The 23915-nt window shown below is 41.3% G+C and overlaps 1 protein-coding gene across 7 annotated transcripts in view; it reads left to right on the top strand.

Moving 5' to 3' along the window:
• The window catches only part of RASGRP3 (RAS guanyl releasing protein 3), a 58900-nt gene extending 37352 nt beyond the window's left edge, over positions 1-21548 (top strand). For all 7 annotated transcript variants that reach the window (XM_058836323.1, XM_058836326.1, XM_058836328.1 and 4 more), the window contains 10 exons: positions 147-263; positions 569-844; positions 6005-6082; positions 9870-9986; positions 12187-12302; positions 13094-13241; positions 16745-16781; positions 19342-19467; positions 19971-20335; positions 20838-21548. In XM_058836323.1, the coding sequence (XP_058692306.1) occupies positions 147-263; positions 569-844; positions 6005-6082; positions 9870-9986; positions 12187-12302; positions 13094-13241; positions 16745-16781; positions 19342-19467; positions 19971-20335; positions 20838-20846 (1389 nt within the window). In that variant the 3' untranslated portion in view covers positions 20847-21548. The remainder of the gene's footprint in view (positions 1-146; positions 264-568; positions 845-6004; positions 6083-9869; positions 9987-12186; positions 12303-13093; positions 13242-16744; positions 16782-19341; positions 19468-19970; positions 20336-20837) is intronic.
• The last annotated feature ends 2367 nt before the right edge of the window (positions 21549-23915 follow it).

Here is a 23915-nt window from a genome sequence, read left to right as displayed (position 1 = left end):
AGATGTTGAAACATTCTGTTATGTGCCCTGGTTTAGTGATTTCTGCTTTAGCCAGGATGGGTCATCTTTAACTTGTGTGTGACATTGGGTAGCTGCTACTTGTATATCGTTAATTTTTAATTATGCATGCTTAATCTCTCCTGCAGAAGCTCCTACACCTCCAGAACTTCAACACACTGATGGCAGTTGTGGGAGGTCTAAGCCACAGCTCTATTTCTCGCCTGAAAGAGACTCATTCTCATCTGTCCTCGGAAGTCACAAAGGTATGATGGACTCCAGAATACAGACATATTGAGGTGAACGTCGCCTCTTTTCGGTCTGATGAGCTCTGCAGTGCAGGTGTCTCACCAGCACAATATTTGGTTCATGGCAGAGCATCCTGAAAGGCACTTGGTTGCACTCCTCCCAGTGGAGCAGGATAAGCTCACAGAGATCCTCTGGCTGATTGCCTGTGCCAGAGAGAAAATTAACACCCTCGACACCTTGACAAGAGCTGTGCTCATTTAAAACAGATTAAGGAAATGCAATGAATGCTTTCACAGGGACTTGCTTCTCTGGCTGTTTGTAGGACTGGAACGAAATGACAGAGCTGGTCTCTTCCAATGGAAACTACTGCAACTACCGCAAGGCATTTGCTGACTGTGTTGGCTTCAAAATTCCTATTTTAGGAGTCCATTTGAAAGACTTGATTGCTGTCCATGTCATTTTTCCTGATTGGATAGATGAGAACAAAGTTAACATAGTGAAAATGCAGCAGCTTTCCATCACCTTGAGTGAACTGGTTTCCCTGCAAACTGCTTCTCATCATTTAGAGCCTAATTTGGATTTAATTAACCTGCTAACCGTAAGTATTGAACACGTTTCAATTCACTACTGTGATTCAAATGTTGAGTGTCATTAGGAATACTCATATCTATAAAGTTAAGTGCATATTGTTATCTCAGTTTTGAAAAAGAAAAGGGGAAAAAAATCCAAAACAGAAACAAGTTCACATGAGGTGTTAAGAAAGTCAAAGAGTTTTGCTACAGTTGTATGTGAGGGCTGGAAGCAGCAACAGGATTGTTATAAGTTACCTTTTTTAAGAATGACAGATGGAGGGCTGTATTTATGTTAGGAGTAGTAAAATCTCCGTTCTGACTACCTAGAATGGAGGCTCATGTCTCCTCTGGAACGACTGGCTCACAGGCTGGCATCAACACACAAGAGAAATTTCAGCTTGAGCATCATTCCTTTTTCGTTCCCCTGTGCTTTCCATGTGACACAGTACCCTTCCTATTCAGTAAATAAAAATGTAATGGATTTATACTGGGACTGATCAAGTACAGAGCTTTATATTAAGGAAGCTGACAAATATGAGCCTGAGCTTGGGCAAATCAAGCTGGTGTGGATATACCTATGGCTTCATTGCAGTGAGGACTGGGAAAGTTTGGGGAAATTGGAAAATCTTCTTCAGTTGTGCCCTGTGTGGAACAACCTGGGAACAAGTCATAATCCTGATTACTGGGTCAGGAAAGAGCAGGCACCAGATGCTGACCCCTGTAACAATCCTTTAACTTAAATTTTGAACTATAAAGGTATTATCTTGTTTTGCTCTTGTAGGGACTGAGAGCTGCTTTCTTGTGACACTCTTTCCCTTCCTGGTCATTTCTTGCAAGCTTGGCTTTGAATAGGGGGAAGCGGAACCTCAGGCTTTAGGGAACTGAGCAATAAAAAAGTGAGTCCAAAAGGGTAGAAATTAGACAATGCGAAGTGAGAGATGGAAGCTGAACTGCTGCTACCACTTTCATTAGCTGTTCTGTCTTCTTGGTGGTAGCCTGTTTTCCAAAAGGAGCAGAAAGCTAAGGATTTTTTTAAGACTTTGCAGGTCTTCATATAGTCATCATTGTATCAGCCTGGGCTCACATAGCATATCTGTTTTTCAATTTTTAAAAAATATTTTCCTTGTTTTCTTTGTTTTCAGCAAAATGACAGATTCTATTTGTATTTTTGTATTTCTTTCAGTGTACACCATTTACTAGGAGAAGTAATTGAGTACATGATGGGCACTTTCTCACAATATTCTGATGCATTCATTCATAATATTACTCTGATGACTTTGTTACAGTTGAGCTAAGCTGATTGTAAAAAATGAAGTTGCATTCTGCAATGTTGATTCCAGACCTGATCGAGGGTTATAAATAAGGTAGACAGGTGTAGGTAACCTAAAACCTTTCTAGGGTAATTCTGTCTTCACATCAGTCACAGGAAGTGAAGCTGTGGACCCAAGAGCGTTTGATAGCGTGGGAGTGTTGATTTAAAATGGTGACTTCTGGAGAGGGAAAAATCAACAAATTTCTACCAAAAGTTCCTGGACTGGAATTTTGATACATACCACAATATGAATATTCTCATTTTTCTTCCTGTATGTAAATTTTTTCCTTACCTGTGTATAAGAATACAATACTTTTTTTTATTTATTCTAGTCTCTTAAATAGTAAGAATGGACTTACATTGTAGATTAAATATTTCTGTATATCTTTTTGTTGAAAAGAAAGTTTTCAATTTCTTTTGGGTCTGGGTTCAGAGAAAGAGGAGAAGAAAAGGGTTGCAACCCAAAGCTGACAAGAACTGACAGCTAAAGCCAGTTGACCTTGCTATGTGCAAATGGTCTTTTAGCAGATTTAGCCTCCCCTACTGCCTACGTCATCTTCAGTTTTCAGAGCGTGAAGAATTAACCATTCCTTTTATTGCTGGGTCTTATCTCTCTAATGTCAACAGTAAAAAATTTTCCATCTTTACTTTATTTAGAGAAACTCCCCTTCAAATCTAGTAAATGTATATAAATGTGTAGAATGCTTTCCAGCTGTGTGTGAATTGGCTGACCCAACCATTTGTTCCCTTCTGCTGTTTTCCCATTGAGCAGCTTCTATCTGGACAAGCTTTCAGTCGGTCTCCTGTCCTGATAAGGAATGTGTAAATCTCTTGCCCGGCCTCCCTCCCTTGCAGTGCTGCCTTTTACACAACCCTTAGCAAGTGCCTGGTCTGTGCTTGCTTGTCAAGTGAACCACTGGCTGCTGGTTTGCTAGTCCAACAACTTGCACAAAAAGATAAAATGGGCATTTCATGGGCATGTGGGAATGAGGCCTGGTTTTTCTCTTCCTCAGTGGTAGAGTCCTGTTTTCTCTAACAGGGAGATGATGCCTTTCAAGTGGCTTGGAAATGGTGATGTTTGGGGAGACTTTGATAAGAGCTATAAAGCAAGAACTTAGGTTAAATACTTGGGTGAGACGCGGGTAGTAAACTTCAGACCAATTGCTCAAGGGGCTTACAGACATTTTAAAGGTGGTGTTTTGAATATAAACCAAAAGGGTTCATGGGGAACAAGAGGACTCTTGGTTTCATTGGTAGCTGCTGGTCAACCGTTTGGAAAGGTGGTCCTCTCATGCCTTAAATGTCTGCACACAAACTTGAAATCAGCTTTCCCCCCATCCCCACACCCCTCCACCCCACCTTATCTTCTGGTAAGCATAAAAAGTCAGCTTCTAGCTTGCAGAATTTTAGCTTTGAACAAACAGCTGAAAGAAGCCAGCATCTTGCATGGAATTTAGCATGCCACAAACAGAGGAAAGGTTTGCTGTATGGACAGCAGGGACACATGCCAGGTTTACTAGCACAAGAGACTGCGAAAGCTGAGGGGGATGCAATCCTGCCCTGTGCTGTGTGAGTCTGAGCTGCATGGGCAAGAGAAGTAAATGTGTTACAATTCAGCTTCCAGTGAGCCAGAGTATGTTACATGAAGATGGACTCACTTCTCAGTGCATGATTGCTACTAGTCTGTGATTATTCCTCTTTTCCTGACTTACTGGCCACACTTGCTCCACTTTCACCAAACCTTGTACCTGGTTTTGTACTGCTCCCCGGAATACAAAATGTGGAGCTAAGAAGTAGTGAAAGAGGACCTAAACACAAGCATTGCAGCAGAGAGGAAACCCAGATTTAATGACAGTTTTGCCATTAGAAAACTTATATTTGGTAAGGATGCTTAAGGAATGACCTTGCCTGCTGTGCGGTATATACACACTGTTTGTTTTCTTTTCACAATGTGAAAAAAACCCTCTGGGTTCATATTTCATCTTTTTCTGTGGATTGGAAGTGGATCTCAGTTTCTCAACTAGACCACAGTGTATTTATATGAACTGTGTTAAAACTTATTTGGTGCCACCATTTTTCCCTCGCTATTTTTATGTCTCAATATCTATTTATCTAACCTGTTCTGAGACTATATGCAAATAACTGGAAAGTCCCAGTCATTTGTACAGTCTAGTGAAGAGAATGAGAACCACCTAAACAATCAAACTGAAAGTCACCCTCCCTAACTTGTGTTCAGTGAGTTCCACTTAGAATGAAAAAAAAAAAAAAGTCATGCATTTCTGATCACGCCCCTACCTTTCTCAACGCTCCTTCAAATTGCTCAGAAAAAGACATAGAACAGCAATAATAGTCAAATTAAAATAGAAACTGCCACTCACTGTAAAGCTTATTCCAGGAAAATTCTTATTATACTTTATTTGTCAGAGGAAAACTGTATATAAAATATAAAATGAATGCTTACATAACTGCACAGTCATCATGCTTGTAATTTTTGCGCTAATGTGTGAAACTCCTGAACTATACAATACCTTGTCCACTGCGTGCTTACACATTGTGTCTAATGAAATTATATCCACTGCTTAAGATAAGTTCATGTAGTTCAGGGAGGGAGAGATACAAGCTTGCTCAATAAATACTAATACATTTCCTCTCCCAGATCCACACCCAGTTCATCTGACCTGCTGAGAAAACTGTGCTCTTCCACAGACCCAGACAACACCTTTTGAACTACCAATTCTGCTCTTACTCCCAGTCTGACCTGATAACATCATGTGCTCCAGCTGAGTGCTGCTCATTTTATGCCATCAAGGAACCTCAGAATACAGTCACTGAGCATCTTACCACACGAGCAGTATATATTACAGCACTTGCTGGTTCCACTTTGTCTTTAGGACAGGCCCTTACTAAGCCTAAAGTGACAGCAGCATGGTGGCTGGGTAAAGGAACCTGCAGGATTCACAGCCTTTCACTGTGCCCTTAATTACAAAACGCAAAAATCAGCAGTGTTTCAGCTAGACAAAATGAATAATGTGATCTCCAGACTTCTCTAAAACCATGTGTTTGCTTTGGTAACCTATCTTGGGAAAGGGCACAACTTGTGTCTTACTCATTGCACAAAATTGTGCCTAAAAGAGGGTGGTTCCTAGAGGTGGTTCTGCAGGAGGTGTCACTGGTCCTGCTTGCTACTTACTTGGCACTTCAGATTCTCTAAAAATAACCTTCTGTCACAGTCATTTAGGCAGTAGTAATTCTATCTGTCTGCTTGGGAACATCCTTTTAACTCAATCTTAGCTTAACTGGGGATTTGCAAGGTGGATGATAACTTCAAATCGTGTCAATCCTTCAAAGCCATTTAATGCAGGAACATGACCACAGGAAACATGCAATGTTTGTTTCCTCTCATTGCAAAATGTTAGCTACAGTGTTGATTACCTTTCCCCTCCATCACTCCAAAAGAGGAGGAATTTACTGCAGATATTGATGGAACAGTGCAAGACCCCAGCTGCCAAAGTGAAAACAGATTCATCTTACTTCAAGCATATTTAGGTACTTTCTTTTTTCCTCAATAAATCCTCTAAGGAAAAGAGTGAGAATATGATAGAAAAATCTTTCACTTACCTAGAAAGAGCGAGAAGGCAATTTGCCTTTACTTGCTGAGAGGTGACCAGCAGCAGGCCCAGCTGGGCTAAACCGGGACTGCTCTCATGGGAGCACTTTTCTGCATCAGCTGCGCACGGCTTTGGCACTTCTCCTGAACTCAGAGTAGCAAAACTTTGTACTTACCTTCAGTGGGAGGTATATATCTGCTTACAGACCTGTCATATCCAACCTAGTCTAATAAACATTACTGTTTTCCATTCTTTCTTACATATAGTTGTCCCTGGACCTCTACCACACTGAGGATGATATCTACAAGCTCTCACTGGTGCTGGAGCCAAGGAACTCCAAATCTGTATGTAATCTTTTACTGTATTTTGACATATTGCTTATTTTGTCTGCATGCAGTTGATTAAGTTTTTAAATTACAATTAATGTGTTTCCTTATTAATATGTACATAAAGCTTTTTAGGGTTATACTTGTGTAGAAAACACAGGCACTATTTATAGTTTTTAGTGCATACTGGGAGAAATAAATAGTGGAACATGCCAGACTTCACTGTTAATTATTTTTCAACAAAACCTCTGTTAGTCCTGGAAAACAAAGTTCTACTTTAGATATATCCTATATAAGTTTATATCAATTACTTATTGCATGACCCTTAGCTGATTTTCTGGATGCTGGTGCAGTTACATAAAACAACACTGAGTTAAAAGATTTGTTTAAGGCAAGGCAAATAATTACTGTAGTATTTTAAAACTGTTTGCTTAGGAATAATTGGCTTCATCTTGGGCTCTCAAGCAATGTTTAAACAGATGAGAATAGGTATTAATCTTTACTTGGTTATGTGCAACTAAAGATAATGCCTTCAAGCATTTTTCTTTATTTTTGAAAGTCCAAGGATACAGATAAATCTCATAATTAATAGTTGAATTTCTCCTCAAATATTAATTTTTCTTCTGCTGCCAAAGGCTGAGGACTCTGCTTTCTTCTGAGCAATTCTTCAGTGTGTTAACATTCTTATTACCTTTCATATCCAGCCTGTGATGCTCTCAGGCTGAGCCCTCTCAAGTCTGACAGCAGCAGGAGCTGAGGGTGGCTGGAAATGCTTTGCAAGGGGTGAGAGCAGGATCCAGGAGTCTGAGATGATGCATTCCAGTACTTTTTAAGGTTTTGAAGCATTCTTGAAAGCAAGCAAGGAAGCAGAACCCTTTAATTTCCAAGTATAAGGCTTCTCTGGGGTTTAAAATTGTTAACTGCTCTTGGAGGACCAGTTTGAGGACTATGTGCGTGCTCCCAATGATCCATGATGATGCATTATGAGCAATGATAAGGAAACTAATGAATATTTCCAACCTTAGAGCAGCTTGAACACTTGAAATTTCATTACTGAATCTTCAGTCCTTGTTGGATACAATTTGACCACAACAGTTTATTTCTGTCATTCTGGGTCCCTCATGCTCTCATTACTGCCAGCAAAGTTGAAATGTTATAGCCCTATGCTGTGGAAGGAGTAATGGACCACTACTGTAAATGAAGAAAAATACCACATTGCTGCTTTGATCTCCAGCCTGAGCTTAAAGCAGGACAAAAGCAATATAAACAATGCTGTGAACTTTAACAGTTGTGGGAGACTTATGCATCAGGATCAATGAAAGCCAGTGACATTGAGCTATTGCAGCACCCTGATGGGCAAAAAGCTGCAGCTGAATCGACAGAAGCAGGACTATTTGAAGCTTGCTTCTCTTTGATAGAGTGCCAAAGCACACAGGCTCTGTTAGAGGGGAAAGAATCTGTAGGGCTTTTGTATGTGGAAAAATTTGTCAAAGGCAACGTGACAGAGTAGTTATGTCATTCCAACTGCTCCTCGATTTGTTGTTATGGTGCCACTCCCATGCAGGTGCACTATGGAGGAAATGCCTCATGCTGCTGCAATCATTTCCGAGGCAAAAGTGGAGCTGATCTGTTAGCATATGAGTCTCCTCTCAGCGAGGACTTGAGCAAGACTTTCCTTCTGCTAAAACTGGGAGGAGACTCTTCAGTCAGTATAGCAGGCTAAAAAAACACTGAGGAATGACCACCAGCTGTAGTATAGCACTTCATTGTCACAGTGTCCTGCATTTCCATACCCATTAGTGATCTTCTTGTTGGGAGTTTTTACTAATACAGCTATTATCACAAGGACAACTCTGCCTGATACAATTATACCACTGGTGATGCACTTCAGTATTTTTTTTGGTTTTCAGTAGAATTCATTTAAATGCCAAAATATAGAAATGTTTGCAAACATCTGAAAATGTTTTCTCAGTCTACAACACCATGGTCCCTGTGCTGGTGAAATAAATGGGAGATAGTCTGAATCACAAACTACATGACCAGATTCAGTGTTTTGGAACATTTAATAAATTCAGCTTGGTAGTCTCTGGACAACCAGCTAGCCCCTTTCCTCATAGCATGCATTTCAAATACATAAATAAAATTACGGTTGTTCATTTGAGTCTATGAGTGCAATAGAAAGAACAAATATTTCCCTTTGGCTGGTGGTCAATAATATGAGGATTTCATTGCAATTTGTCAAAAAACCATAAAAATTTAATGAGGCTTCAAATGAAATAGTCCAGAAGGAAGAGGAAGCCTCCAGTGGATTCAGTCTCTTTCTGCACTCAGACCAGCAGATGTTAAAAGCTCCCTGTGAGGTCTCGGTAGTCTAGCACCACACTGACACTTTTAGTACAGATGCTTTGAGTCAGTGCTTTTGGCAGATAGAGCTGGATGTCCAGGTTCACTGTACTTCTTATGGACATTGAATTTTGTTGTTGTAGGGGTGTTTTCCTCCCAGACTTACTTGTGCACACTTGTATAGGTCAAATCTATCAAGACATTGATAAAAGCTGTTCTAAGACTTGAAAAAGGAAAAACAATTTAATAAAGCAACTCACTAAAAAATCCTTTTTTTCTTTTCCAACCAAACACAGCAAAACATGAATCTGTGACCATTTCTCATCTGGATGTCAAATCTACAATACCATTGTTACACACAATGATATGTGTAACATCTTTACATGTCTTAATTGTCTCTCTTTCAAGTCACACCAATTGAGAGCGAAACAAATGAGACCCATATTCTTTGCCCATCAGCTAACACAGGGGCCTTCTGAAACTGTGGACACTCCCCCTTCTGATCCATTTTTTCTGCTTGATACTGCTCCACCTGCTAGATATCCAGTGGCAGAGGCAGGGAAAGGTCGGTTTGCCTTGCAGTTTTTTCGTGCTAACTAGTTATTTTTGAATCCTTACCTGAGAATGTGTTCAGGTTTGTTCTTTTTTTCCTACGTGAAGAATCTGAGCTGCATTCCAGAGCTTCTCCAAAAGCACTGTAGTGGTGTGGAGAGAGTCAGGCTGTGAGCTCTGTGCATCCAGTGAGCTGTCAGCTACTATTTTGTCAAGACCAAGACGTTTTTAAAATAAAATAGTCTGGCTGATGTTATCTGCAGAGGGAGTCAAAGGTTAGAGCCTTTCTACCCAAACTGCCTAAATGAATCAAGCTCTGCATCCTGGCACATCTCAGCTGGAAACCAGCAGGATTGCTGAGCACAGTTCTGCTCCTGCTTCTGCATCCTGCTGTCTTGCTGGTGCCACACAGAGCAGGAGCACGAATTTATTCAGGTGGTGGCAGTGGCTTCTGGGCAGGGTCCCCCCAGCAGGGAGTTGGGGGAGACTGTGGTGGTCTCCTCAGAGGTTTTACTGAGGAGCAAAGCAGGTTTCTGGGCCTACCTATTTCTGACACCCAGTGTGTTCACAAACCCTACAGGCCCTCCTTCCTTCCTTCCCTCTTCCTTCAAGTCTCGTTGCTGTTGAACCCTCTGGAGATGTCAGTGAGGAAAGACTGCTTGGGTTTGCTTCTGAGCTGCCTGGGGGGCAGCAGGGGAGCTGGGAGGTGCCACAGAGAGCCTGGCTGAAGCTGTTTGTGAGGACAAGCAGCCCTTTAAAACCTTGCCTGATCTTTTGCTAAGCACATTTTTACAGCACGAGTACTCCAGCAGTTTGTGGTTGTGGCTGTGACATTTTGAGCTGCTTTTAATGGGAAATTCAGCTTCTTAATTCAGATTTGAAAATCCTTGTGTTCTGATCCATTTCACAGCAGCCTACCTCCCCGACCACCCCCAACAAGCCAGTAGTGCCACTGGAGTGGGCATCTGGAGTGGTACCTAAGCCTGACCCCACAGTCATCAACAAGCACATACGGAAACTGGTGGATGTAAGTATTTGGAACATTACAGTGGTCTAAGAGAATGAGAGATTTTGTATTTTCATATATTTAGTATGAATTAATTAATTCATATTAATTAAGTTATAATTGATTTCAAGCTTATAATGAGATTGTTATGGTTGGGGTGAATTTCAGATATGCCATAATAAATTTGAGCTGTTACTGATACGTTCAGAAATATTTATTTTATTTCTGCAATCAGCAATGGGATTAGTAAATAAGTTTCTGGGTAGAAAGGAGCAGACTTTCAGAAGCATCCAAAACCTGGCTGCTGTTTAATAGGTTTGTCTAGCAAATAAAAATTCAGAGGACAAAGTTTTGTTTTCGCAGCTCCAGCCATACAGTTCATGTCTGGTAACAGCTGAAAAGAAAGCAACTCAGAAACAAGGTCTTATACATTGATAGGTCCAATGAACTTTTCCGGAAATGTAGTTTTCAACTTGCTGTTATTTTACTGTCCAGTTTTACCGTACCATACATGTTATGTATGGTAAAGATAGCATTGTCTTGGTGTCACTTTAAAAATGTGGACATGACATAGCTTCAGTTTAGAAAGCGATGTGTTGTGCTAGGTAATGTAAACAAAGCTAAACACCTCCAGCTTCCTTTGGAGAGACTGAACCTTTCTTTCTGCTTTCTACAAATTAATAAGTAATTCTGGGAGGAGCTATTAAATTCTGACTTTGTCCGTTTTACAGCTGACTAATTGGGGTTATGTTGATAACCTAAACAAACTCTTCAGTTCTCTCACCCAGGATTCAAATATATCTTGTAGTTTACTTTTTGTACATACCCTTTTTTAAAAAAAATTTCCTTTTTTCTTCTAATGTGGGATGCCAGAAAAGCACATACTGTTCCTGAATTGCTTTTGTCAGTGCCATATGTGTTGATAAAAATGACTCCACATCCAAACCTCTCTTTGATAACTTGTTAAATAGGAAGTCTGTCACAATTCCTTAATCTTTCCAGAATGTTCTGGGTGGGAGTTTATGTTTGTTTCTATAGTTGAGGGAGTTGCAGTTCCCCAATCCACAATTTTGGCCTGGTTTGGGACATATCATCTAGAGTTTGACAGGATTAAAACATGCTTTGGGGCTTTTATGGATGCAGATTACTAAAAGGCTCACACCACTCTGCACAGCTGTTTTCACTTTGCCAATATTTGTTGTTTACTTGCTGCTTTGAGTTGTGCTTTTAGACATTGTTTTTATTACAAAAAGTGTTGAATACTTCTTGGGTTTGTGTTTTGGTTCCCTCTTTATGATGTTTTTTTTGAGGTCTGCCAGTCATCGGTTACAGTCACTTGGTAGAAATGGGTTTCATCAGGTTCTTGTTAAACCAAGGACAATACAGATGCCTTTCAGGGGTCTCAGTATATGAATTTAATGTTTTTATCAACAAAATTTTAATCTAATGAAGGAGTCTGTGCTTCACTATGTGCCTCTCAGATAGTCATGTTGACTTTGACACACATGTTTTTACCACCAGCATCACCCATAGCTTTAACACCCCTTGCACATCTGCAAACAGGAAGAGAGACTACAGGAACTCCTTAGCAGCTAAGGAGGCCACCCATCACTGCATGAGACCTTTTACATTTGATCCCATGTCTGTTTTTACTTAGTGGTGGGTGGATGGAGGAGAATGGTTGTTGGACACAAATTGTTCATGATTGAGTTGTCAAAATATTAGTAAACAAAACAGATTGAAACAGTACTGTGGCAGGGTAGAGGTGACCAGCTAAAAGAGAAATTAAGCCAAAACCATCTGAAATACTTATGGAAAAACTGCTATTGTTTTTGTTCTATTTTTTTTTTTTTCATTATTAAAAATTATACTTAATGAAGCAGAGGGAATATGTCATCACCTGGGGCAGAATTTTAGTGGTATTTCCAACAAAGAAGAAAAGTAAAGCAGAAATAATTAAGTGTGAAGAGGTGTGAAGGATCATCACTAGATAAATGTTGATGTCAAATTTTCTTTAAAAATTAGCCATTTTTCCTATGGAGTCCAATAATACACATATTGAAATACTAAGCAAAAAATAAAAGCAATAAAACAGATGCAACAGAGCATGTGAATAGCTGAATAGAACATTAGGTTACATATAATTATAATGTTGAAGAGGCTGGTATAGATTGAAGATAGGCTAAATAAAAATACAATAATATCTTTCTTTTCCCCCTAGTCTGTCTTTAGGAACTACGATCATGACCATGATGGTTATATATCTCAGGAAGACTTTGAAAGTATAGCTGCCAACTTCCCCTTCTTGGACTCTTTCTGTGTGCTGGATAAAGACCAGTAAGCTTGGATATCTCTTTGTGGTGTCTTGGGTTTTTTTATCTTTTCCTCAATTTAAAAATTCAGAAAATATATCTATTGAAGAAACAGCATCTCCCAAGTTTCTTGTGTCTGACAAGATTACCAAAAGATGAATTCTGTTATCATTTAAATTGTTTTACTCTAGTGAGTTCCTTAAGTCCCAGGATGGAGTGCTGCTTTATCTGGTACTTTAAAAATTGTTTATGTAATAGCTTAATGACAAATTCCTACTGGGACTGAGTCAAAACCCTGGAGCACTGTGAAACTACATGGCAGATGTTCTATCCAGGCCAGGCATTGGACTGATGAAACAATTAAGTTCTGTACAGCACAGGGGGAATTGAGTACATGTAGCAGAGAGGGGATAACAAATATTCTAGAAGAGATATATAACATTGATTTCCTAGCCAGCTGGGCTTGATAATTCTTGTTGTCCAGAATCCCTTTGGCTGTGAAGGCTGGTGGCCAGCCAGAGGCATAACCCCTTGTTCTGTGTGAGCAGGAAGTCAAACTCCTTCATTTAGTGGCCTGGTTTGTGCTCTCATAACTCTTAGCAGGTGGGATAACAAGGTTCATGCTGTAAGTTCAGTGTTACTGTTTAAAGAAAGATAAGAACCACAAAGTCTGTAAGAGTTTTTCCTTCCAGTGCTGTTGTAACTCTGTCAAAGGACATGCTTTGTGTGCTGCATGCTTTTTGCAGTGAGAAAACCCCAAATTTTTCAGTGCAATGAGCAGTGACAGATCTACTCTACTTTTTATTTCCCTTACAGAGACGGTCTTATAAGCAAAGAAGAAATGATGGCTTACTTTTTGAGAGCTAAATCGCAGTTTCAGTGTAAAATGGGACCAGGATTTATTCATAACTTTCAGGAAATGACCTATCTTAAACCAACTTTCTGCGAGCACTGTGCAGGGTTTGTAAGTATGATTTTAATAATAGCATATCTTAAAAACAACTTTTAGGCTTTAATGTATATCGGGTGGAACTGGCTCCATTATATTGCTAAAGTCTCTTGGTCAAATATCTCATGGCATTCAGAAACACAAAACATTTATTCATGTTGTAGCTGTGCTATCCAGTTTTGATTTAGTGGTTTCTGAAAACTGGCATTTCTGACAATTTCTGATTATTATAAATATATTTAAAATTACATTAGCTAAAGGATGTTAGAGACTAAACAAATGGTCTTACTTGGTTTATCTTAAGTTCTTCAATTTGGCTTGATTTCCCATGTAAACAAGCTCAAGGGAAAATAGATGTCTGGAGCAGAGGATGTAGATGAGGCAAAAGCTGTTCTTTCTTAGGAAATTGCACATGGCAACATAGATATGTTCATAATTCTCTGAATGGCTGTAACAGCCCTCATTTTCTCTCTATTGAATTAACAGATCTTCTAATTTGGTAAGGAAATCAAAAGTGCTTCCAGCTGTTCTGTATGATAAGAATTTTTAGAATTTATTTGTTGGGGTTTTTTTATAATTTGCTTTTTCTCTCAGCCATAACTTACCAGATGCCACTGATTAGAGTGCTCTCGACATATCTGGGAAAGGATTTGTTTTGTGGACATTTGTGTTGCTTGTAAAACTTCTCTAAGTTTTCCACTTCAAACCATATATAGTAAAGAATAAAGAATTACTGTGATATAAAAGTTACTTTAAGGACACACTTGGCTGAAATCAAATGTCCATATTTAGACAGCTAAAGCAGTAAGAGCAGAGGGCCATGTCCTCTGTTTGTGTGTGGCTCACAGAGCAGGCTGTCAACTCAGACCCTCTCCCTGCTCTCCAGAACAGATCTTCCTCTGCACTCGGCGGTAACTTCATTCCAAGATCTTTTCCACTAAGCAATATTTCTTCACGGTTGAAAGTAACAGCACTGCAAAACTCAAAAACATGCTTCCTTTCAGACCTACTCTGGGGCTCCTGCTCTAGTCCATGCTCCCATTTTCCACTCAATTCTTCTGCGACGTGTCGGTTTTGTTCCGATGCTCGAAGCCCCTATCGCAACCCGTGCCACTGATTAATGCCATGGGGAAGAAGGAATTCCACCTATTCCCTCTAGAGCTGCAAAAGCTCTGGCGGTGACATGGCCAGTGCTGTCGCAGGAGTGTGCTGGTGGATCTTGAGCTGACAGCACCAGCAGACCCATGGGGCAGGGACAGCCACTGGCCCGAGCCTGTCGTTCCAGGCTGCCCTGGGAAGGCGTCATTGCGTTCGTGACACTCAGTGCGTGTTTGGAAGGCTTCCACAGCAAAGCAAGGCCCAAGGACTGCCCTGAAACGTCCCCTCCTGCAGATATTTTTCTCCTGCATCAGTTTTCTAATTAGCCATTGTTAGATTTTTCACGTCTCCCTGATTACATCCAGTGCAGGAATACAAACGAGTAAGGGGTTGTACAGGAAATGGAAATAAGGTCATTTTTCCTGTCAGCTCACTGAAGTCATTGGCATTGTTCTGTGGATGAGTTGGACTGATAGGACAGGAACCAACTACAGAATCTGCTGCATATTTGTTCTGCATTTCAGTGCAACTCATCCACAGGTAGAAACCTAATTTCAAACTGATGCACTGATTCACAGTCAAAATAATGTGCACTGACCATGCAGCAGGATGAATTGACATGACAGGGCAACGCACACCGTTATTAAAATGACACAAACTTTGAAGGTCAAGCTAAGACCTAATGCCATTAAGCAGCACAATGTTGATATTCCCATGGCAAGTCACAGTTCCATCCCAAAGCTTGAGTTGCACCACGTGGCAGGGTAGGTGACTGGCTGTCCTGCAAAACTTTATAATCTGAATTTGCACAGATCCTCTTACCTTGGAGCTCCTCAAGCCAGCTTTGCAGCAAAGCTGTGTCAGACACATTCAAAGCTTTAGGTCAGAATTCGTGACATGACACTTCAGATAAGCTCTCACTGTGGTGTGTAACCACAACAGTGGTGCCAAATTTGAGTGGGAAGAAGGTACAGAGATAAGAAGGTGAGGAGGGAGGTCTTCAGTGGGAACAGATTACAGCTTAAATGAAATAAGTGACAATCCATGTCTCTTACAGTGATGCTGTTAAAGAAATCTGGGAAAATGGGTCATTGCTGCTCTTTCAAGAGAGACTGGGGTGCTCCCCTGTCGCTGCCTGAGCACAGCAACTGCGTTCACTGTGCACATATATGGCATTAGCAAGTAAAGAATAAGCCACAGGCTTTCCATGGACCCAGCTTCCACTGCTATTCTTTCTGTTCTTTTGCTCACCATTCTTCCACCTTGTCTAATCTATTTTTTGCTCTCTCCAGACCCCCATTTTTGCTTGCTGTTTCTTTAGTGCAGTGTGTGGGGTGTGGGTTTTTTTGAGTTTTTACCCATAATCTTTCCATTCTGTTTATTTTACCTTTTCCTTTGTATTCTGAATGATCTTCATCTCTTCCTTTTGAACCTTTCTTTAATGACAGTATTCACCCCCTGCTCTCTGTGCATGGATACTTACAAATCTGGTGAGGAGCCACACACAGTTTCAGCTGCCTGGATATGCTCACCCTCCCTGGTGAATCAGTTCAGGAAAAATAAACACGAGAGTCCTCAGTTTTTTTACTTTTATGCTAGTTAGAAAAACTGCCCCTTCCTCTCACTGCCTCTCAAGAATGGAAATGCTTGTTTTTATAATGCCATGGCTGTAGATACAGTCCTTCTAAGTACAGAGAAAACAATTTGCTAGGGAGTTTCCCTGTTTCCAAGCAATCCTGCTCATGTGGCAGTGAAAACTTCCCAAAAGTGGGACCACACACAATGGCCCTTAGATGTTTAGCATTTGGTAGTTGAAAGTGTATGTCAACAAGAACAGCTTCTGAGGGAAGGCAAAGATGAAATTTAGTGGCTTTTCTGCCTGTTTCGTTCTTCATCTGTTTGGGTTTTTTTTTAACTTGGAAAAGGCAGGTACACAAATCAGATTGCTATGGCTAGGTGCGCTGGAAACCAGTATGGGAACCAAGAACCTAGTTTTTCTCTCTAGTGGCGTTTTCTTCTGCTGTGTTTTAACATTATGGGTCAGTGATGGATCTGGAGAATGGATGTACACAGGAAATTCTCCTGCAGATAACATTAAGGGAGCCCAGAAGCAGAATGTGCTCTGGTGTTTTCACTAAGTTTGATATGATAGCACATTTTAACCCATTCTTGGAAGCAAATGTCGTCTGTATCTCTCCTTCTCTGGTTGTCCCATTACTATGAGTAAGTAGCAGAAGTAAGGGAGAAGCCACACAAGTCTTATCACAATTAGAGGGGGAGGTTTGCCTGACAGGAAGGGTGTTAAGAGCAGTTGTATCCTGTTTGTGCTTTGGCAGCCATTGGTACTTCCTCATTGTGACCTTGTTTTCCTTCCAGATTTCTTTTCTGGTTCCTTGACGTTCTTTTGTCTTTCTTTGCAGCTCTGGGGTATAATCAAACAAGGCTACAAATGCAAAGGTAAATAAACTTTACAAGGAGTTTTTTCAAGCTATGGGTAGTGAGGTTTAGGACAAGTCAGTCAACCATACCTGTAACTAAAATCGCATATGTTCAAACACATCTTGCATCTACATTTGGTTTTGTCCATGAGTAGTGACTGCTGGTACACTGTGAAGTTTCATGGCATTAAAGAAAATACCACCCAGTAGGAATGCACAGATTCCCTGAGATAAAGGCCCAAAGCAGCCCCTAACTCAATGAACTGTCACTTTCTACCAATAAAGACCTTGTAAACTGGAAAACCAAGTGTTCTTATCCTAACACTGAGACATCCTGAAATATATCCCCTGAGACCAGGTCAGGAAAGTCTGCTGGCAACAGTTTGTCATTTATGCCCATGTGCCTGTAGTGAAGCCTACTTGCAATTTAATAGTGGCTGAGCTAGAAATAGAGAAATATTTAATTCCCAGACTGCCCAGCAGATCTCATTGCAAGATATTCTTCAGACATTCAACTTACAAAAAACCTTAGAGCTCTTACATCCCTCTCCTTTGCCTTCATAAAATAGTTCATTTCTTATGCAGTACTTGCACCATGTTAAGCAGGTCAGACCAAAAAGGGCATTGTAGTGGCTCTCATTGGCTTTAATATCCTGGACCTACTTCTTTCTCAAGCAGCCCAACGCTGGTTGTAGGGCACTGTTGGTTTTCATAGCTGTAGCTGCATCTCAGTTATTCAAAGGGGAACATCACACTTGTACTCTTTTCTCTTTGTCTAACACAGACTCCAAGGAGAAGGATAAAGAATTCACAGCAATTTTTTTTAAATACACCATATTCCCATCTCTCTCCAGCCACAAACCTGTCTTCCTCAGAGTAGGATGTGGGAAATGTCCATGGTTAAATCGACATATGTAATTCAGATATTCCTGATTACTACCATCTTAGAAGCTTTGAAAGGTCTGGTTACAGTCTATAGTTTTACTGGTAGGATGAGGAAAAGAAGGTAAAGTTTTGTCACACCAACCTGTAAACTCAATCTGAGATCTGAAAGTTGAGCTTCTGTCCTGCATCACTGCGTGTAGCAATGGCCCAGTGGAGACTGAGCAAGAGTGGTTCTGTAAAGTCAAAGTTACAGGCAACGAAGCATGAAAGCAAGAGAGCAGAGCTGCTCGCTCGGATCCTGCAGTGGTGAACAAGTGTGAGGGTGCCCGCCTTTTGCTGCAGCAGCTGCCAGCTGCTCTGTGTTCCAGCATCACTGCAGTGTGACACCCATTAGGGATGAACTCTTTGAGTGCCTTTGAGCACAGAGCTGTCATCCTCTGTTTGAACCTCTGACGAGGGAGGGAGGGAGGGAGGGAGGGAGGGAGGGAGGGAGGGAGGGAGGGAGGGAGGGAGGGAGGGAGGGAGGGAGGGAGGGAGGGAGGGAGGGAGGGAGGGAGGGAGGGAGGGAGGGAGAGAGGGAGGGAGAGAGGGAGGGAGGGAGGGAGTTCCTCCTTTCAGGCCTGCTGCTTACCCCAGCTCTGTGAGTAATGAGATAAAGACTAGACTGCATGATCTGCAAGTGATAGAAGAAGCCCAGCAATTCAAGAGAGATCTTTAGCATATCTGAGGGGGGGTGCTACCTTTGAGGCAGAGAAAACCAGAGCTGGGCATGTACTGCTGCATTAGTCATATGAACAAGGTGTTGACAGAAACCAGAACTCTCACCCAGTGCCAGCGCTGCTGCCCTGAGCAGAGTGGTTCTTACAGCAGAGTCATAAATGCAGCACCTTGACAATGCCCACTTAGAACAAAATGATGGGCTATGGAGCAAAATCAAGGAGATGGGAATTTTTAAACAATGGAAAAGGATACAGAGGAGAGAGAGATTATGTTTGGGGCATATCCTCCACCCTTCAGCCCTTTTTTGCAGATAAGATCCATACTCCAGCCACACTTCAGATAAATGTACCTAGTGATGATCTATCCATTGATTGATTTGAATCCCAGCAGAGGCTTGGAGTGCAGGTGCTCAAAAAGTCTTGCCTGGGTGGATGATACACTTCCACAGAGCTCATTCATGTGCTAATGTTGTTTATTGAGTTACTCAGACTAGTTTTAACCTGCAGTAGTCTACACCAACCTGCAGCAGTCCTTCCAGATGCTCAGGGTATGGATGCTCTGGTGTCTTCTAACCAAACCTATTTACTATAATGGGCCCTGCTGGGTCAAATAAAAGCCAGCCAAATAAATAACCACCCCTCTTGGGGGAACTCATGTAGTAGAGCAGAAGTTTTATGTATGGCATACACAGCATCATATCATTCCACATCTCTGCCTTGAGGCTATTTTACAATTAAAATATCATCTTCCCTCTTCTGCTGCCATTTTTCTATTAATGTCTGTCATGGAAATGGTCCATTCTTTTGTAATGCCCTTCACACCAAATGATCCATTTCTGTAGTGCCCTTTGCACCTGTCAAACTTTTTGCTCCTTCATAGTCCTTTCTTGGTACATCTGCCTGCTGATAGCCCTGAGGGATTACCAGGTAGTTATGGCATTCCATTTGATGACTTGACAATTTCTTTCTTTACAGATTGCGGTGCCAACTGTCACAAGCAATGCAGAGACCTGCTTGTGCTGGCATGCAGGAAATTTTCCAGAGGAACTTCAGTAGGCAGCAACCATGGGTCTCTGCCTAGCAGTCCATCTCTGCCTCCAGGTGAGAACAGTTTTCCTCCTGTTTTAAACCTTTTCTGGAATCCTCTCTAATGGCCAGTGTCCTCACTGCCATTTTTATTTTTTTCTGTCAACACACCTGTTCTTTTCACTGCACTATGGCTTGTGTTCAGTCCTCAGATTACAGAATCCTTTTCTTCAGTGATGGCCTTAGTGCCCTGTCTAAGGCTCACTCTCCTCATTACTGGCACCCCTATCCCAGCTGAAAAGAAATGAAATTGTACTTCTCCTTTTTTGTCACTTAGGAGCAAGGAGACATAGGGCCCAATTCCAGCACTGCCTTACCCCCTGAGCATGCAGATGGCGAGACAATAAAATCTGTGCACACAGTGTCAGAAACAGTTTCCAAGCAGCATATGGCTATTGATAATTATAGCACTGCTTCATACAAGGGGTTACCTCCCCACCCTCCCCAAGGCTTGTTACCTTTTTGTAAAGACTTTGAAGCAGAATACTGAAACAAAACAATTCCACCCTCTTTTTCAGCCCAAGATGAAGTATTTGAATTTCCCAGTGTTGCTGCAGAACACCAGGACCTTGATGGTAGAGCTATCACCCTTGTCACTGGCTCTTCACGGAAAATTTCTGTGCGGCTGCAGCGGGTGACCACCAGCCAAGCAACTCAGACAGAGCCACTCTGGCATGAGCCAGGCTGGAATGATTCAGGTTCCCATACTTTCCCCAAAATGAAGTCTAAATTCCACGGAAAAGCTGGGAAGAACAAAGGGTTTGCAAAGTGGGAGAATGAAAAGCCCACCATGCAGGCTGATGTAGGTCTAGAAGTCGAGGCCCCACAAGATATAGAGGATCACAATGGAATAGAAACCCTCCCAGAAAGACAAGAATCTGAGGTGAGTTCCAGAGGAGGACAATACAGTTTAAAATCCACTACAGTGTGAAGTCTCATAAGGTTATTTGATGGATTTCGGGATACTTTTTCATTCAAATTTGTCATTGCTTCTTGCACAAGAGTTGCGTTCAGAAGAATGCTAAATCATCCATAGATCCCTGTTTTCTACACTGCAGTACATTTACTGTGACACTCTAACTGGCAGTTTGGGTTTTGGTGTCAGTATGTTCCTTTTAGGAGTTATGTACTTTTCATTTTGAAAACCATTAAAACAGCCTGGTGGATATCTGGTCCCCTTCTGTGCTGTTGTGCCCTGGCCCAGTTCAGGGCTCCACCATAGACGCACAGCAATTACCATTCTGACAAATACAGGAGTAAAGGCCAGGGCAGGGTATTGATCTGATGTCTGTTGCTGTCATCCATAAAGTTTATACTTCCAAAGCCTCATGCTTTTATTGACCATCTTTGCCAGCATGTAAATGCTTATTTTCTTCTGCTTACAGGATAGCTGATTGCTCACCCTGAAGCACGGAAAACTAAAGATGACAACTACAGCAAGTGTTGATAAACTGTCATAGACCACATTTGGCTATAAGGAGTGTTCCCATACCTCATCCTTTTAAACTCACCCATTGCCCTGTTTTCTTAGCTGAAAGGTGTTATAAGGCACTATTTATTTTCTCACGAGTAAGCCATTGGATGAACATTGCACAGCCACAGCAGAACGGATCTCTGCGCTCAGTGTTTTCTTTTGTATGACTTCTGTGGAAACTTCCTCTACATGCCAGTGAGGATATATCTGGCCTTCTTTAAAAGCACTGCATCATTTTGATACATCTGCCAGCAACAACAATGGTGAGGACAGAAGCCAAGCATCCACGTTTGTTCAATAGCACTCCTTCCCCGAGGCTTGTAATGATCATTTAAGGAAAGAAGTAGGTGTGCATGTTGATTAAATCTCAGACAAAAATCTCTCACAAAGTCCTCTATACTGAAATTCTTTGCGCACCTGGGGGTTTGAATTTTGGCCATGTTTACATTGCTGAATGTGATACCAGTTTCCAAACTGGGGATCCTTCAAACAAGCAGCAGCTGGCTGAGACTGAAGGAATTCCAAGACACTAGGTGTTTGGTTACACCACAATGGAGAAGGGTCATCTTTGCCAGCACTGATTATGGTAACATTAGCATGCAATAAACACTTTAGTTTTAAGTGTGTGTGTTTGTGTCTGTGTATATAAGTGGATGTGATACTTTTCTCTGGTTAGAAAGCTGCTTATGTTATGCTTATTGCATGTTCTGAAGAGCAATCTCCAAATCAGCAGTTTGCTAAGGTAAGGTCTAGCACCTGAATCTGTAATGGTCTGGGTTGAAGTCGCATTTCCCAGAACCACTGAGTTATTGAAAGCACTCATCTGGAAAAAAAAAGAGGAAAACAAAATACCACAAAGCTCAAACCTGAAGGATTGGCACATATGTTATTCTTCTTATCCCATCTCCCCACAGCAACAAAGGTGGGTGTGTGTATATAGCACACACTCTGACTTAAAGCCACCCAGTTACAAGACATCCTACAAAATTCAGGTTATTGCACCCTCCAACATGCTATAAGCCCTCAAAATGAGAGTAATTTCATATACTTCCCTAACACAAAACTGACAGCTGCAGTCCTCTGTGGTAATTTGTCTGTAAATGGCACTGGGACTACATGATGCCTGCCCAGGTTTGCATCTTGCATCATGCAGGTTTGTTTTCCAACATAACCAATAACAGTAGTAAATCTGTGGAGATAAAGTATTTAAAAAAAAAATCTCTTCACTGTTGTAAACTCAAAAGAAATAAACACTGCACAAGCATTGGTTTCCAAACTTGAAAGAGGGCCAGAAGCATGCTTCACTCCTATACTGCTGTGGGCAAAGAACAGGCACTAGCAAAAACATGGTCTTTATTTCCTGTGGTGGGTCAGCTGACGGGTCACAGCCAGCTGACCGCACAGCCACTGCTACAGAGCACGGCTTGCTCACAATGAAAATGATGTGGTGGAGAATTTGAATAGAGAAATTTGGTTATGATCCAGGCTGCTGATGGATCTGTTGAGATAAGCCTCTTAATGCTCTGTAAATGAAATGTTCATGAGCAACTTCATAAGCGTTTAGTCTGTAGACCTCAGCTCATTTCTTGCAGGCTTTTAAAAGTTATTTGTAGCTCTTGACTTACTCATCTCATCAATAAATCTCTTGCAAGCCCAGTAGCTTCAGTTATATGCTTACCTCAGCAGCAGTGGCAGATCAAGAATCGTCTGCAGGCTCACACTGCTGATCCTGCTAAGCAAAATATTGCAGCCTCCAAGGAAAATCACAAAATCAGTAAGGCTGGCTCTAAGATGATCAAACCCTACCTTTGACCAACCATCTTGTCAGCTAAACCATGGCACTAAATGCCACATCCAGCTGTTTCTTGAACACACCCAAGGATGGTGACTCCACCACCTCCCTGGGAAGTACATTCCAATGCTTAATGACCCTGCCCATGAAGAAATTCTTCCTGAAATTCTTCCTGAAATTGAGAAGGAATAGGTGAAAATTCCAAGCACCTGCTACAGCTGGAAACCCTTTGCTTCAGGCATTTAAGGAAGGGGAACACAGAGTGTTTTGTAAGCGTTCATGGCCATTGAAAACAAGAAAAACAGTGGGTAGAAATGCAGTCATTTTTCTCACATACACACCCCTCACGGCCCAAAAAGGAATAGATGTATCATAGACAATGTAATAACATATTAAAAAAACATTCACAGGCTGTTTACAAAATGTGGATCTCCTAGTTCCACAAGAAGAATTTGAGTAGGGAGAGCTGACAGGGCTTGAACAAACATTTTAAGAAGTTGATATGAGCTGATTTTTTTTCCTGTGGAGAGGCTTGAATATATGAAATTTAGAAAATATTTTTCTCTTCTTATTTCAAGTGGACATATTTTTCTGAACATGGGAAAGACTTTTCTTCACAAAAACAATTTTATTTCCTCAATCTAGGCAAAGGAACAAAGAGTTTCTTGTTCACTCTCTCTAATTTAACCAAATGCAGAAAGCATCAGACATCAGAGCTGCTGCCTGAGCTATGCGTCTTTGCTGGTCTTGGTGAAATCCTGCCTGCTAGAAGTACAGCAATTCCAGGAGAGTGTCCAGGAGAAACTGCATCATAATGACAAGAATGCTGGATTAATGAAGTAGCTAAAGTCAGACACAAACCCAAATGATGCTGGATACTTCCACTTCATCCATTCTCTCCTGTCTCAGGATCTTTTAAAAAACATGGGGGGAGACTGAGGGATTGTTTAAAAAACAAACTCCCCAAAACACCACACGTGGAAAGAAGGAAGATTATGTCAACCGTTATTTACAGCTTGGTCCGCAAATGCCAAAGAATACAAGCAATAAGAGTAGGTGAAAAATGCAAGTGTTTGGATAGACCCTGATAGATTTTTTTGTCTGTTTGAGCCAAACCCACTAGGACTTTCTGTGCTTGTGTAAAACCTCTGCAAAGCCTCATGTTGCACATAAGAGAGCTTCAGCTTTGCTTCCAAC

The sequence above is a fragment of the Poecile atricapillus genome, chromosome 3 (genome assembly GCF_030490865.1).
Source record: "Poecile atricapillus isolate bPoeAtr1 chromosome 3, bPoeAtr1.hap1, whole genome shotgun sequence".
NCBI classification, from domain to species: domain Eukaryota; kingdom Metazoa; phylum Chordata; class Aves; order Passeriformes; family Paridae; genus Poecile; species Poecile atricapillus.
This window is presented reverse-complemented; position numbering and strand designations above follow the sequence as displayed.